The 17,938-nt window shown below is 42.1% G+C and overlaps 1 protein-coding gene across 1 annotated transcript in view; it reads right to left on the reverse strand.

Moving 5' to 3' along the window:
- Positions 1–583, reverse strand: part of LOC139723123 (ornithine aminotransferase, mitochondrial-like) — a 106,760-nt gene extending 106,177 nt beyond the window's left edge. The window contains exon 1 of the mRNA XM_071634391.1: positions 405–583. Coding sequence (XP_071490492.1) covers positions 405–494 — 90 coding nt within the window. The 5' untranslated portion in view covers positions 495–583. The remainder of the gene's footprint in view (positions 1–404) is intronic.
- Between the last annotated feature and the right edge of the window lie 17,355 nt (positions 584–17,938).

Here is a 17,938-nt window from a genome sequence, read left to right on the forward strand (position 1 = left end):
TTGCACCTTTTGGCAGGCTCTTACATGATCGCTTGCAGGAATTATTTTTAAAAAATCGTGTACGGAGACAATTTTTGATGTCCACGCGTATAAATTGGTGAAAGGTTATATTTTTTACTCTTCTTAATTATCAGTACAGTGAAAATCTCAGGACTGCTTCCCTTTAAAATAGTGTCACTCTATTGCAACAACTCTATAGTGTGTATGCAATAGTTAACCTATACAAGTTTGTCTCTTTGGCATACCTTATAATTCCTGTTTTTAAAAAAAAAAAGGTCTTCAAACAATCTATTAAAGGAACAAGAGAGAATTCTGTCCTGTGACAGTGAAGTTGGATGGTTAATCAAACAAAAGAATAACCACATGATGGCACAGTATGAACAAGGCCCATGATTTTTGCTTACATTGTGCTTGTTACAAATTTCTCGCACTCCTTGGATATAACCTGGATTGGGAACATTGACCCCTGCTTCCCCCTGTATTGGCTCCACCATGAAGGCGACAACAGTAGGATCCTGGGTGGCTTTCTGTGAAGAACAGAGAGAAGTTAATAGCAGATAGTTGAAACTAAGGCTAATATTTCATCACACAACTCTCATGAATGAAAATACACTGGTCCCATATGTGAGATAAAAGAGAGCATTAATGGTAATGAGGCCTTGATCATGACCAAGCTGAAATTACAACTGTACGCCACATAAAGTAGTTTGCCTTAGATTTGCAATAACATAATGTCACATCATAACTGGGATTACATGTTTTAGCACTTAAGTGCTAAACATGCTTGACATTTTTTTAAAAGTGATTTGTTCTTATTTTCTGATCCTGTGAAGTAATATTTCACAGTATATTTCCTGCTCTGAGAATCCAATGACAGAGCTTCTTCCTGTGACGACATGTAGTATGGTACGGTGCAATTTGTTTGGAAATTTCTGTGAAATGGTAAAAATGATTACAAAAGACTATTTTCTAGGTAGGTAAATGTGTTTTTTATCCTTGGTGGCATCTGTATAAGTGGAGGAATCATTCTTGTCAGAAAAATGAAACAAATGATGTCCACGTCGAATCACAGGGTTGTCTACAACTTGAAATTTGAGCATGTTGCAAACTCCAAATGTGAGAATATTACGAAAATTGTAAGTGTGCTGAGTGCTTGTCATTGCAGCTGGGGTCAGGGCTCGCTCAAGGGCCCTGGAAGCTCTGGGTTCTAGATGCTCTCTGGTGCTGTCTGAGCTGTATTTTGCATGTTTTTCTTGCATTTGAGACAGAGGGAAATTGCTATATTTAATACAAAAACTTAAAAAATAATAATTAATTTCAAAGGTAATGATGATTATATGTTGTCTTCTGCGCTGCATGCAGTTGCGGTGAAATGATTTATACAATTGTAGGTCCTAAATTTGAGTCAGCTTAAAAGTGATGTGGCCGAAGAAAATTATGAATACAATTCACTCAAGGACAGAGAAACTTGTACTACTTGTCTTCCTGATGTTTTCTTTTCACATGCAAGGAGTGAAACAGCAGGAAAATGTATGAGCTTCACTCAGCTTCATTTCCAGGAAGTTAAAGGGCCAGCAAAATTTTATTCCTTTGGAAATCTCAGATTTGAGCCCTTAAATGAAAAATACGACCCAGATTTCGAGGATTTCATGCTAGCAATGCCCTGCCCCCTAAAAAGGAAATTGTAGGTGTGGCTTGTGATGCGCCATTGTGATGTCATGCTGTGTGGTAAAGTCCTACAAATCATGTGAACTTTCACAATAGATGCTGAAATGATGACAAACAGAACTGAATTACTTAGGCGTGACAGATTTTATCTCACGAGCGTTCGCCCGCGTCCAGCATGCCTTCTTATCTGTTAAGTAGCCAGTTTGGCACGAGCCTGGCATGCGCCCATGCCGTCCGCGTTCCGGGAACGCCAGCTTAAAAGTCTTTTGTTTAGTGCCTTTGTTTCGAACACAATAGCGTCAACTTCACTGCACCCAATCGACCACGAAGCCATCGCTCCATGTAGCCAGCGTTCGGGAACGCCCGGATTAAGTCTTCCCTTTGTCTAGCAAACAAATGAAACCACGAAAGGCATTGCACTATTACGCGTTAGTAACGCTGTGATTACCTTAATTTGCGTCGATGAGAGGCGTAATCAAGAAGTATCTGAAATAGTATCCGAAATATAGTATTTGTTCCCCTTACATGAGCGTGAGACCACTCTTGTAAGCAGCTTCTCAGGTGAAGCAAAATGTATGTAATGAAGTGACAAGTGTATAAGAAAAACATTCACAATAGCTAGGTAGATTGACGGAAACTTGACACCCATGGCCGTGCCAGCCAGGCAACAAGCTGGTGGAAATTTCCAGGAACTTCAAAGCAGGTTTGCCGCCAGGCAAAAACCGCAGGGTAAAGGAATTTGCGTACGCGCTGAATGGGTCGCAAACATCGTGTCAATTGCATGGGGCCTGCCTGGGAGGGAAGAGGGGCTATGTATAGTACATGTATTAGTAACCCTGTGCTGTGTGATACGTGCATGCTGTTGGAGACACGTGCTGTAGTTGGCGAGAGCTAGCTGATGAGAGCTCCCTGCACCTGAAACCAAGGAGGTACCAGGCGAGCTCGCCTAGTACCTCCTTCCTGAAACCAGGGAGGTACATACACATCTGGCTCTGCTGAAACTATGGAGGAGCTTTAGTACAGTAAACCTCGACATTGCTTAAGTCGACACGATAAAAAAGTCCCGATTTTTGTCTTGTTATTCCTTGAAAATTTCTTCGTCTTAGTCGACATTTATAAGTCCACAACTCGCGTAAGTCGACCTGATTTTTTAGTGCCAACTGAGCTGAAATACGTGTTTATTCCCTCGTCTAAGTCGACATAATTTTTCGCTCAAAATCTTATCGCCATTCTCTTAAAAAAGAATAAATTGTTTTCCCGCTCTGATTCGCTGCATTTCTAATCGGTAATTCCCTAGTGTATGGCGTGGTAGCGTTCGCGCCATGCGTCCATATTGTCTTGTACGCCAGAAATGAAAGGGCATACATTCATTTACATTGGAGAATTACATGTAGTTGGCTACCCAAAGCAGTTCACTTTCCCCCTTTTCTGCTCGTTATTCTCAAAACGCAAAAACTTTGTACACATAAAGGTCCTAGTAGAAAATCATTATCAGAACATGAAATACACGTGTAGGTGTTTCTGTTTATCCGAATATTCTAACGTTAATTATTCCGAAGCGTTAATAGAAACCTGGGCCCGTTTTTAGAAAATTAATCAAATGCAACTACATGTAATTAAATGCAGCTGAAAATTAAATGCAGGTGTATCAAATCACGAGCAACTTTGCACATAAACGCAAGTGCGTTGCTGCCAAAAGGCTTGCGTTTGATATAGTATGAAACTAGAAAATAGTTGTATGAACCTGAAACTCAATTGCGTTGAAACGCAACTCTAAAAATCAAATGAAGTCCATCAATCACGCGCAACGCTGTATTCAAACGCAAGAGCGTTGCAGGGAAGACTTGAGGTTTTCATAAGAAACTATAGAGAAACTGCGTTTAAAAGCATCTCTTAACATCTACGGAGGTGCGTTATTGTTGAAAAGTCTTGCATTATTTTGGTTTTTTTTTTCGTATGCAAAATTAAAAATTAAACGCAGCTCTGAAAATCAAATGCAATTGTAAGTCCATGTCATCACGCGGAACGCTGAATAGACTTGCGTTTGATATACGAAACTTGAAAATTGTAGGGAACTTCTTTAAAACTCAGTTGCGTTTCAACGCGATTCTAAAAATCCAATGCAAGTCCATCAAATCACACGCGACGCTGTATTTAAACGCAAGAGCATTGCAGAAAAGACATACTTTTTGTACGAAATTATAAGAAACTGCGTTTAAACGCATCTCTAAACATCTACGGAAGTGAGTTATTGTTGAAAAGACCTGCATTATTTTTTACTTCTTACGCAAAATTAAGAATTAAACGCAACCCCCAAAATCAAATGCAAGTCCATCAAACACGGAACGCTGAAAAGACTTGCATTTCATAATCATCCGACACTAGAAAATTGTATAAGAAACTTAAACTCAATTGCGTTTAAACACTAATTCTAATAGTCAAATGCAAGTCCATCAAATCACAAGCAACGCTGTATCTAAAACGCAAGAGCGTTGCAGAAAAGACTTGCGGTTTTTGTACGAAACTAAAAACTGCGTTTAAACGCATAAAAACTATAAACCGAAGCGTGTTATTGTTGAAAAGACTTGAATCATTTTTTATTTCGTAACGGAACTTTCGCCATGATTGAACTTAGTCTGCACTAGCAGGGGAAAGACATCGCAACATTAACACGTTTCAAACTACCGAAACGCATCGTGCTTCACGAAATGTCGATGAAAAAAACAGTAGCAAATTATTGTTACTGTAGTTCGCTATTCCGAAGGTTTAAATCTCAGTCCAAAGTTAAATAAGTTCGACGATGGAGAGATGTTTATCTTTACGAAGGTTAGTAATCCGAAAGATGTCGTTTCCGGATTAACAATTTTTCTTGTTTTTATTTCAGACTGGCCCGCGCCGTACATCACAGAGCGGTAATGTTGCGAATCGGAGCGCGAGAACAATTCATTTTCAGAGTATGGCAATAGAAATGTAAGCAAAACGAATAAAAATATGGCGACTTAGGGAAGGAAAATCACACATCCTCTTTCAACTCAGTCGGCACTGAAAAATTATCTCGACAGAATCATACGAATTCACACGCATATCTTCACAGCAACGCACTTCAATTTAAATCGCAAATTTGCATGCACTTTGGGGAATATGCGTTTGTTTTTTTCATATCAAATTTAAAACGTACAGTGTCTATTTTTATAGAAACGGGTCCATGTTTCGGATCCCGCTCTTTCAAAAGCTCTCAAGATTTTTGTGTTTTGTGCATTGCCGTTACTAACTTCGCGTATATGTGCTTCTTTCGCAATAAAACTCGAATTAAGATGTACACAGCGATAGAGGCTCAGCTCAGTAGATACTTGCCTCCAGTGACAATATTCTTGTGTACAACAAAAGAGTTTGTGAGCCCATTAGCGCAATGTCTATTCATACCTATACCTGGTGCCCGATCGATACTTTCATTGTTTGATGGCACATGGTATTGTAGTTGACCATGGAAAGGGGATACTGTCATAATAGGCCTACAGCTTGACTGTTTCCGCACAGGAGGAATACCAACCTGTCCATTCTCAAGTCGACCTGCAAAGAGAATCTCGCTTTTGAGCATTTCTGGCTCTTGGAGAATTATGGGAGGAACGGGTTAAGAAAACTCATTTAAACTATTCAATGTAATTATCCCTCTTCCCTGGTTATGTAATGGGCTGTTTAGAGCTCATCAGTGAAGATTGAAAGTAAGCCTACTTTTTGCAAAGCGTATTATAATGACAACTTGTGCAACAATAATTAACCTGGCTATTTGTTAACTGGCAAAATGTAATGTTTGGGCTTATTTTCTTATAGGTCAGCAAGACGATATGCGGATTCCGTAAAGTTCTGGGTAAAACCTAATGTCCTGAGAGAAGACTTACTAATTTACCCGCGCTTGGAACGGATAAGTCTACCGACTCTCACCAGGAAAAATTTCTTCAGTACTACATACAGTGCTAGCCGTATATAGTGTATGATAGGTTATCTTTATAACAGGCGGGAAGGACGGTGCATCTTCTACAAATGATTTGTCTCTCGTGGAAGAAAACCCGTCTCCTTGCGTGAATTTTAGCTCCTTTTTCAAGCTTGCGGGAAACGCGATGGATGGACCAAACGTAATCACAAAGCGAGGAACATCGTTGTGAACATAAAAAGTGAGAAATATGCAAGAAACAGTAACGGTCATTTTCATCTCTGTCTGCAATTAATTATTCCAAAATTTCGTTAATCACATAGAATGCAATTAAGTTCGTTTTGATGAATATTCAAGAACACACACACACACAAAATAAAAAAGTTATTCCGAAAGTTCGTGAACTAGAAAACGAAATGCCTTAATCTTATTATATTTTGTTAGGATATAATTATATTCCACTGCTTGAAACGCAGTGAAGGGGGGGGGGTCATAAAGCTGTTCGTAAAGATACGAACGACTTACGAGTGACTGATGATAAGTTCTTGTGCTGAATTATGGAAATTCTGATAAGTACAGGGATGCCAGTGGCAAATTGCTCTTGGGCCGGAAATTTTTTTTGTGAACGAAATTGATGTGCGCGAAGCGCACATCACGAGCGCAAAGCGCGAAGTCCCTTCGGCCGGGGTCCAGGGCCCGCTCAAGGGCCCTGGAAGCTCTGGGGTTCTTAGATGCTCTCTGGTGCAATCTGAGCATTTCTGAGGGCTCTTCTTCCCTCAAATCTAATCCAGAGAAATGAATTTGTAGCAAAATAAAGAAGTCCTAGTGCCGTAAACTCCGTAGTTTTGCTTCTTTCAGCTGACTCGATCGACTCACCATACTCTCTCAGCGCTGTACACTGTAGCTATAGCGAGAGCGCAGCATGATCCATGCACCGCACATAGTACTTCGCCTAGAAACACCACACGTTGTTCGATCGCGATCGCACGTGCTGGTATAACGCTCTCCAGACAATAATGTGGTCGTATTCTAGAAAAAAAAAAAAAGGAATTTGTAGCAAAAATAAAGAAGTCCTAGTGCCGTAAAATCCGTAGTTTTGCTTCGTTCAGCTGACTCAATCGACTCACCACACCGTCTCAGCGCTGTAGCTATAGCGAGAGCGCAGTATGATTCATGCACATAGTACATCGCATAGAAACACCACACACTGTTCGATCGCTATCATCGCACGTGTGTTCATGCATGCACAGATGTCCCAGCTAGCAGCAGCAACATCGCGCTAGTTTTGCATGACAGTCGTTTTGTGATATTCTCATGCCCATGTATATGCGAAACATACTACGGAAATCGTGAAAGTGAATGTCCCGTAAGTTTAGATGATCATATTTTTTCGTTTTTCTTTCTTTCTTTCTTTGTTCCTTTCTCGTGTTTTCCGGCTTTCCCACACAGACGGAAATAATATCACGAAGCCGGAAATTGGACACCAAAATATGAAAAAGCCGGAATTCCGGCTATTGCCGGAAAACTGGCATCCCTGTAAGTATAGCACATCAGAACTGATCACCAGTCGCTCGTAAGTTGTTCGTAACTGTACAAACAGATTTATTAAACGCCCCCCCCCCCCCCCCCGTAACACAATAATGTGATACTAGACAGCTTTAATGTCATGCTGAGTTGAGTAACCAAGTCAGTGGTACTTCATATTTTATGCAGTGTTTCAAAGTGACAGATTATGAGAAAGATATGTATCAATGTTACATTCGTGTGTATACATTAATTTTGATGGTTTACAGTACTGTTGTACCACTATGCAATTACCATGATCTCGGCAGACGACTGACCAGCACCAATTGTCTCAATTGGCTTTCCTATGCTTTTTACGTCGCCTACAGAATGGGTATCCTCTGGTCCTTTCAATTCAGGTATTCATAATTGCTTATAAAGCACCCTTTTTAGTTTTTACAATCGGAAGGGAATAGCAGCAAGAAACATCCTTGTTTAAAAGAGGCTTTTCTTAATAGCAGGTATGCCCTTTTTCTTCTGCTTCCCTTGTTTTGGGGCAGCAATAACAGCCATGGAGCTACAAGCAACAAAACTTGTAGCTCCTTGCTAAAGATGCACCCGACACACAAAAGCGCACCGACGTATTCATTTTGCGGCACGGACACAAACACACCGAAGTTCACATCAGGCTGCCGTATTGGTCGATGATAGATACCGTCTTATAATTGGATGATTTTCTTTGACTCCTCATATAGAATGCTTTCGCCTTATGAAGTGACAGAGGAGGAGCGTAAACGCCGTCGTGCGTCGCTATAAAGAACGACTGCTGTATTGTTTCGTTTAGGGAAAGAATCAGGTTGTGAGCTTGAACGGAAACAGAACCTGAATTTTAAGAGATTGTCATGGTTTTGTTTGTTTACTTGTTCGTTCGTTTGTTTGGTTGTTTGTTTGTTTTTGCTTTTTAGAAAGTGAACTACTGACAATAGCGTACAAATATTCGTATTTAAGGTTTAAAGGGATGTGGAATTGGATTATGTAAAGCTAAAAGCCGCGTTTACACATGTTCACGGCAACCACGGCAGTCACATTTCAGGCCATCACGGACAAAATGGGACGGACGTGAAACAACGCTGTGAGACGAGATAGGCAAATGTGACAGGCCGTGATTGCCGTGGATGCCGTGTCACATTCTTAAACTGTTAAAAAAAAATTGCCACGGCAGTCCCGGTGCTAATGAGGAATTTTGTATGCCTTGATAAAATGGGATGAATGCAATGAAACACGACGGCACGTAATAGACCCTAACAAAACTTGGAGGCGGTCCGCAGCGGGACGGGACGGAAAATATTGATAGTCTATAGCCTGATCAGACGCCGTGAGAACAGCGTGTGATAGCTATAGAAGTTCGCCGGGGCGAGGACTGGAACGATCCGAACAAGACTTAGAATGCGAAGGTGGGGGGGGGGGGGGGGAACAGGAGAATGTCTCAACTGCATTAGTATACCCACAGCGCACTGCATCTCAGGCAAATACAACGTGGCCGCCGGGAACATGGTGTAAACGTAGCTTTAGAGTCTGTAGAATCCACATTTATATCTATAGGCATAACTAAAACTTGATTTCTCGTGACTCTGACACACTTTGACAGACTTTGACAGATTTCTGTGCACAACATGTACATGTAATATTCAATTCCACACACATACACACACACAAAAGATCTTCGACCTCCTAGACCATTCTCCCGCCCATCATTCTCTCTCTGCATCTTTTTCTGTTGTTATTTTGTTCCACCTATGGGGATGTATTCTATGTTCGGCAATAATAGCGCGTTTCATCGTGTTTTGTTTTGTTTTGTTTTATTTCATTTTTAGATTTAGATCGGAAAAGCAATATAGACGGGAGGTAAAATTCTTGAAGCAACTATACAGTTTCAATTTTTAGTTTGACATCGTTCTTATATTTTGATGTTCGTTGCACCTGTAAGGTTCTTGTAATGCGAAAGTTAAATAAGATTCGCTATAATATTCTCGAAAATTCCCTCTGCCATATTGATATTCGTTAATGTGAAAAATAAATACGATTCATTAATCCGAAACTGCACGAATTTTGTGATTCTAAGGGTGCATTTATCGGGATATTAAATTAATTACGTTACTCTGAAAACGAATAACACAACTTGTTCCTTTTAATTTCTGGGATTAACAAAACATCAGAAAGCAGAGCTTATTTAATTTTCGGATTTTTAGTCTGGCATTGGGGGTTAGTAGTTCGGAAAATAAGTATGGAAAATCTTTGAGGCAAGAAAATAATTTGAATTCCTATTATGGCATCGTTATTTCCTTTGCCTTATGTTCATTATTCCGAAAGAAGAATAAGGTTCGTAAATCCGATGGTTCTTTTTGCTTAACCCGCAAAACACGCAAATTTGATATGCCTTATGTAATGTGTTAGTCCAAAATTGTATTAGGGCTCGTTAATACCATTTGTGGCATTATTCCGAAGGTTCGTAAATGTGAGAATGAATTACGTGCATGGTACGAAACTTATGTCATTTTTGGCTAAAAGAAAATTAAAAACGCCGAATCTTTTCCTGTGACGGGAATATATGGGTTTATTTCTGAACGTGACATCGTTTACTTCTTTGCACGATATTCATCATTCCGGGAAAAAAAAAATATTCAGATGGTTCATTCATCCGAAAATGGAAAAAAAGGTGGGTCGTTTATCTGTAAAGAAATTATCATATTCGTGGTAAGAAACTTCGTTTTCGTATCAGCTATATAACGTCCGAAATTTCGAAACTTATATAAAAAAGAAAAGCGAACCTTCAGCATAATAACAAACTTTAGTGAATCGTAAGAGTTTTTTTGATCAATCGAGCAGTGTGGAATAACAAATCCGACATTTGTTTTAGCATGGTATTGAGCAGAATGTTACTGCCATTCACTTCCAAAAGTAAAAGCAATTATCTGACATTTATTCTGGCATCTTCTGGAGCCGAATGTGATTGCTATTTACTTTCGAAAGTAAAGCAAATATCCGACATTTATTTAATCACCATACGGAATTGAATATTACTCTGATTCATTTCCGAACGTCAAAGGAAACATTCGACATTTATTTTAGCATCTTCCGGAGCTGAATGTTATTGCTATTTACTTTCGAACATAAAAGCAAACATCAGAAATTTATTTTATCATCATACAGAGTTGAATATCATTATTATTCATTTCTGAACGTCAAAGCAAACATTCGACAATTATTTCACCATCTTCCGGAGCCGAATGTTATCCTTATTCATTTCCGAAGGCAAAATCAATTATCTGACATTAATTTAAGCACCGTACGGAGCTGACTCTTACCGTTATTAATTTCCCAAAGTATAAGCAAACATCCGACATTTATTTTAGTATCATACGGAGTCGAATATTACCGTTATTCATTTCCAAAATTAAGAGTAAACATCTGACATCTATTTTAGCATCTTACGGAGCCGATTGTTACCGCTGTTCATTTTCGAAAGTAAAGGCAAACATCCGACTTTTTTGGTGGCCCGATCGTACCAAAATCTTAATTTCTGAAATTTCGGTGGCCCAACGCGCGTTTTTGGTGGCCTCGTAAGTGTCGAGCCTTGACTAATGTCATCGAAAAGTAAACCAGAATGCAACTTCTCGCTTGTGAATTATTGCTTGTGAATAATCGCAAAACTTTGGCAAAACTTTTGGAATACCAATCCTGTTCATGACGCTTGGAAACTGCGAGTCGTGAGAATTTTGCGAACTCGTGCAATGTTACTCCGTAGCGTATGCGAGCATGTGGAGTCGCAATCGCAAACTGTCTGAAGTGCGCGATTTCTCTCACTCGTTTTTGCCACGCGATTTATTTTAACTTGCAAGAACGATGTGGAATTCTGGCGTCCACCGTGAATTGTGCACTTGCCGGCGCAAATTGTTCTTTTCAAAGATGAAGCTGTGCGCGGAAAGCACGTGGTTGGGATAATCCTTGCGTTCCTAAAGCGGAGAGGAACGCCATGAATGCGACTTGTGAGCAAGCCCGTTCTGTTGCGTCCAAGGAACGCCCTCATTAGGGTGATGAATAGAGGGATTAAACCCCCCATTCTGCACGCAGGAGGAATAGGGGCGTCCCCTAACAAAAGGAGGAACGCGAGCATTCCCCACGCGGCCGAACGCTCGCTATATTAAATCTGTCACGCCTTATTTTGCATCAGTTTTCATGTGAGATTAAAAGATTCTTTCCATTTCGTATTGTAGCTTGGGTACATCATGGAATTTTAAGTGTTTCAGAGGGCAATCTTTATAAGGAAGTGATGTGAGTGAGCAGATGATTTTTTGGTAGACTCAGTACAATCATTTCTTGAGTTTGGCGGGTGAGTCGGGTCAATCTCACAATGCACTGCAATATCGAAAAATCATAATGACTGGTTTACAAGTCCACGGTATTGGTTTATCTCAGTCCGGCTACAACGTACAAGTACTCGCACGCTTGCTCGCTGCTCCTACTGTACACGCTAACAGTAAGTATTTGCTGTACTCTGTCAATCTAGATGATCTTTGAAGGAAGAAGTTTGCATGGTGGTGTACATAACATACACTGGGTTTGCGGTTCACCATGTGTTAGTCCTGAAAAGGACTGTCGGAAGGAGAGGAGATAGGAGATGATTAATGAGGAAGAAGCGAGAAAGAGAGTGAGCGAGAATAGAAGTATTCTTTCTTGAGAATGTGATAGTTCTAAAAAGGACTGTGAACCACAGGAGAGTAAGGAGCAAGGAGAGAAATCTTGACGTTTTGGACAGATGACTGTCTGTCCTCGGGAACGAGTGGAGGTTGGCAGTGCAGGAGTATAAGTAGGTGTAATGCGGACCTGGGTGTAGCCCAGGTGGCGGTCGCAGTGCGTATGCGGACATGGGTGTAGACTGGTTGGGGTAGTACATGTCGTGTTAGTTGGCAGAGGTTGTAGCGGGAAGTAGTGATGCATGTTGAGGGTGTGGCAGGCCGGGTCTCTGGTGAATTGGCGGCGATGGGAGCTTTGTTGGGCAGAGGGCGGGTTGAGATGGTCTCGTTGCATAGAACCGGGAACCAGATGTTGTTGATGTGGAGTGCTACGGCACATTTTGGTAACTGCATATTTTGGTAATTTACCAAAATGTGCTGATAGTGCACCTATACCTGACGGGATCAACTGTTACCAAAATGTGCAGTTAAAAGTGGATTTACCTGCACATTTTGGTAACTGAACCAAAAACCCATGGATGGGCTTGAGATTTATAATACGGTCAAGGAGTTAAGGTGATATAGTCCTGCAGTAAAGACAGGCAAGACACTTATTTAGCTCATCCGAGCTGAAGGCTCGAGTGAGCTATTGTGATTGCTTTTCGTGCGGGTATGCTGTGTGACTTGTGTGCCAGGTGTGTGGGGCTGACAACTCAGTGAAGGAATTCCTCTGAAGGAATGGCAGAAGTACCACAGAATGTCATTATTTTGGCCACATACAGGGACTGCGGAAAACCTGCGTGGGAGTTGCCTACGAGGTGCTGCCGCTTAGGGCCTCCTACTGGCGCTCTGCGTGTACCTCTATGGGCAATCCCCACGACTCACCAGGAAAAAGTTTTGGTCGTGCTGTAAACTTGCCTGCGGGTAAATCGGACTTGCGTGCGCACCTCCGGGCAAATATGGGTGAGATACGCGCTAGGTACTGTCAGGTGCGGACCAACTGCGAAGAGCTCCGGGTAGCAAATTTGCTTCCCTGCAAGTCAAACTTCCCCATATATATGGTATGACAAGGCCTTAAGCATGTTCAAAATATGTTCCGAGTGAGTCACGGGGTACACGCAGAACACCAGTTAGGAGACCCTTACCGGCAGCACCTCGCAGACAACTCCAACGCAGGTACTTCGCAGTACCCATAAGTCACTCGTAACAGAAAACGGATAGGTTTCAAAGTTCTCACGCAGGTCTAATGGAATACACGCAAGTAGAAGGTAAGTAGCACGCGTCTAGAAAATAAGACACAAGTGCGAAGCTTGTAAACATTCTTGTCCGCTTGCAGAAAATTTTCCTGCATGCTGAAAAATCCCTACTTGCAACAAGCCCGTGTAGCTTGCCCAGAAAGGTGTGACATGGCCTTACAGGCCTTACAGACCGTGTCACATCTTTCCTAGCAAGCCTTGCGTGAGACTTGCAAAGAACAATTTTTACTACCCTGAGGTCCCCGCAGATGACCTGCACATAACAGTACCTAGCACGTATCTCACCCGTAGTCGCCCCGAGGTGCTCACGCAAATCCTTTTTACCCGTAACCATGTTAAGGCCTTGTCACACCTTGCCAGGCAAGCTACGCGGGCCTGTTGCATGTGAGGATTTTCCAGCACACCAGACAATTTCTGAGGGCGGACAAGGATTTGGGCGAGTTGTGCATGTCCGTGTCTTACTTGCTGGATGCGTGCTACTTATCGTCGCTGGGGTGACCAGACATGGTATCTGCAATTATGGTGAAAATGACTTTTTTTGGATTAATAGTCAAACAATGGGTTAAGTGATTGTCCTGTCCAAATCCCAACTGTCTTACTCCAAAAATGAAGCCACCACAGCATGTCAAAGGAAAGGCTATCCCATTTGCTTTAGTGCTTTGGCCGCCATGTTTTTTGGCTCTCCTGAACATTTGACATTTTGTAGATACAAGGTCTGCGATGTTATGTTCTTCTTGCGGGTGTTCTGTGTGACCTGCGTGCCAGGCGCGTGGGGGCTGACAACTCAGAAATTCATCTGAAGGAATGGCAGAAGGCCAGCAGAAATGACAGAATGCCATTATCTTGGCTGCGCTGGCTGCATACGGGGACTGCAAAGTACCTGCGTGGGAGTTGCCTGCGAGGTGCTGCTCAAAACTTGGCTGTGGGTAAATCAGACTTGCGTGCTCACCTCCGGGCAACTATGGGCGAGATAATTTTCCTGCGTGCTGGAAAAACCTTACTCGCAAAAAGCCCGCGTAGCTTGCCCTGAAAGGTGTGACATGGCCTTTAGGCTACCGAACTCATTCGGTGGGGACAAAAACCAACTGCACTTACAATTTGTTTTTGTGATGATTGTGGAGGAGCAGAAAGTTACCAAAATGTGCTGTCGATTTACTAAAACGCGCAGTTACCAAAATTTTGGTAACTTGCACATTTTGGTAATTTACCAAAATGTGCAATTTACCAAAATGTGCCGTAACATGGAGGCCAGTGTCTTGAGGTACGGTGTTGTGTCTGTGACTTTCAATGGCTTCTCGGATTCTTCTGAAGTGCCATTGTGGGATGGAAGTGATGAGGTGGCTGCCGTTCCCAGTTGATGCGGTGGTCTTCTTGCTGCGTGTGTTTCATGATGGTTGATTTCTCCCAGTCGCTGAGTTGATGGAAGGTCTTGTGTTCTTTGAGTCTGATGTTGAAGTTGTGGCCTGTTTCCCCGATGTAGACTTTGCCGCACTCTCATGGTATGCTGTAAATGCCTGGTTGCTTTTTTTGATTGTCCTTGGGGAAGTGGAGAATGGAGTGAAGCTTGTTGGATGAGCGATGTCTGACTTGGATGTTGACTGATCTCAGGATAAGTTGTACTTGGTGGGAGGTCTTGCTGATGTATGGAAGTACAACAGTTGTTGGTGGGTTGGTGACAGGAGTTTGGTTGGTGGGGGCATTGTCGGTGGTCTTCTTTGTTGGTGGTTGTGTGCAGATCTTCCATTGGGGGTACTGGTTGATGGTAGTGAGAGCGTTGGTAACATGTCTGAGTTCCTTGTGTAGGTGTTCTTGGTCACTGAGTTGATAGGCTCATCTGATGAGGGTGTTGGGAATGAATTGCCGAACGGACGGGTGGTGGTGGGAGCGGTAGTGGAGGTATTGGTCAGTGTGTGTTGGTTTGCGGTAGACTTGGTGAGATGGGAAACCGGAAGAAGTCTTCTTGACAAGGATATCTAGGAAGGGGATGGAGATGTCTTCTTCGATGTCCATGGTGAACTTGATGCTGGGGTGCTGTTGGTTAAGGTGGTTGAAGACCAGATTCACACTTTGAACCATGGCGCTGTGAACAGCAGCGCATCAGCACATGCACAGCTGATTCGTTCCTTGTGTGAAGTCATAATTTTGGTCCCCCAAATTTTGGTGTCAGATCGAGTTCTGGCAGTCAGAAAAGGATCTCAAAATACCGTCTCTCTATCGTTCTAGAGACGTTTTTATGTTCTGAAACTTAATTATTCATAGTCCTAGAGACTTAAGCTTTCCAAAAATGTATAATTCACTTAATTTGTGAATATCAAGCTGTTTTTCGTGTGATAATCTATATACAGTAATCGAGAGAGCTGCTTTTTGTAGAGCTATCTCCTCCGAAGCCGTCGGATCGGGGCCGCCCAGACCATTGCCGTCGGCAGCGGGAGGATCTCTTCTATTCGGTAGGCCAGGTTTCGGCCGCGCTCCTCCTCTGTGTCGACGTCGAGAGCGGCACAGAAAACAAAGAAAAACATAAGACAAACAACAACATGTAGCGATTGCACCGGACTCCTGACGCACACACGCACACTATGTATACATGTTATACAGCTGCTCGCGCCAGCTCGCTGGCTCAGGTCGCGCACGGTAATACATCGTGTACCCGAGAGCTTGCCTATTTCGCCATGCGACGGCTGAAATGAAAGCTCCGATAGCTCTACTCAGTATTTTGCACAACTACAGGGTCCTGTGTAGCTCGGGTAAGTCACTGAGTTTGCTCTCAAATCGGGTGTCATTGTACTCAGACTCTTTAGGATGGGTAAATGTCTACTTTACTTGGACATGTTCGTCTCAGTCGTTGCCCTTCTATTTTAGGGATTGCATGCGCCGCTGCTGTATCAATGCATACAAGTAACACGCACGAGTCCATTCGAGCAACCTGGGGCATCGCAGCCGATCAGAATGTCGCTATAGTGTCGGAATTACATCGAACTTCAAGAGATCCACGGGCTGCCTCACAAAATTTGGGAATAGTCTGGGTGCCAAAGCCACTTTTTGGGCCTAACCTTGTTTTACCATCCACCCAATGTTTTTTGATGGTTTTGCCCTATTTCGAGGGTGCTGAATCCGAATCTGGATGATGCAACTCTTGCATCCTTGAGGGTTTTGAGATATTTAAGATGGCCGCCAAAATGGCCGCCCAAACCGGAAATTCCCATGTATTTCTTTCTAAATGGTGAGAAATTGAGAACAATTGATGGTTTTACCCTATTTCGAGGGTGCCGAATCCAAATCTGGATGATGCAAGTCTTGCATCCTTGAGGATTTTGAGATATTCAAGATGGCTGCCAAAATGGCCGCCCAAATGGGAAATTCCTATATATTCCCTTTTGAATGGTGAGAAATTGAAAACAATTGATGGTTTTACCCTATTTCGATGGTGTTGAATCCGAATCTGGATGATGCAACTCTTGCATCTTTGAGGGTTCTGAGATATTCAAGATGGCCGCCAAAGTGGCCGCCGAAATGACCGCCAATTAAAACCAGAAATTCTGAGGTATTTCCTTCTAAATGGTAAGAAATTGAGAACAATTGATGGTTTTACCCTATATCGATGGTGCTGAATCCGAATCAGGATGATGGAGCAACTCTTGCATCCTTGAGGGTTTTGAGATATTTAAGATGACCGCCAAAGTGGCCGCCGAAATGACCGCCAATAAAAACCAGAAATTCCGACGTATTTCCTTCTAAATGGTGAGAAATTGAACAAAAAAATTGATGGTTTTACCCTGTTTGGAAGGTGCTGAATCCGAATCTGGATGATGCAACTCCTGCATCCAATTGAGGATTTTGAGGTATTCAAGATGGCCACCAAAATGGCCGTCAAAACCGGAAATTCTCACATATTTCATTCTCAATGGTGAGAAATCTGGATGATGCAACCGCATCGTTGAGGATTTTGAGATATTCAAGATGGCCACCAAAATGGCTGCCCAAACCGGAAATTTCTATGTATTCCCTTCTAAATGGTGAGAATTGAAAAAAAAATGATGGTTTTACCCTATTTCGAGGGTGCTGAATCCAAATCTGGATGATGCAAGTCTTGCATCCTTGAGGATTTTGATATTCAAGATGGCCGCCAAAACTGGAAATTCCTATGTATTTCCTTTTAAATGGTGAGAAATTGAAAACAATTTATGGTTTTACCCTATTTCGATGGTGTTGAATCCGAATCTGGATGATAAAACTCTTGCATCTTTGAGGGTTCTGAGATATTCAAGATGGCCGCCAAAGTGGCCGCCGAAATGGCCGCCAATTAAAACCAGAAATTCCGATGTATTTCCTTCTAAATGGTAAGGAATTGAAAACAATTGATAGTTTTACCCTGTTTGGAGGGTGCTGAATCCGAATCTGGATGATGCAACTCCTGCATCCTTGAGGATTTTGAGATATTCAAGATGGCCGCCAAAATGGCCGCCCAAACCGGAAATTCTCACGTATTTCATTCTCAATGGTTCAAAATTGAGAATTGATGGTTCTATTCTATTCCGATTTCAAAATGGCCACCAAAACCGGAAATTTCCACGTATTCTAATATTAATGTTTCGCAGTTGAGAACAATTTTATTGATGATTCTACCCTATTTCGATCACTGTGCTCAATGCGAATATGGACGATACCACCTTTGCATCATTGAGAGTTTGGAGATATTCAAGATAGCCGCCAAAATGCTCGCCAGAATGGTGAGAAATTGATAACAATCGATGGTTTTACCCTATTTCAGGTTTTCGTCAATGGCAAAATGAAAACCCAACCATACTCTGCTGATAAACGAACGCATATTGTACATCCCAGTTTGAACT

This window comes from Diadema antillarum, unplaced genomic scaffold (genome assembly GCF_040938485.1).
Source record: "Diadema antillarum isolate AM-2024a unplaced genomic scaffold, OU_Dant_1.0 scf00000181, whole genome shotgun sequence".
NCBI classification, from domain to species: domain Eukaryota; kingdom Metazoa; phylum Echinodermata; class Echinoidea; order Diadematoida; family Diadematidae; genus Diadema; species Diadema antillarum.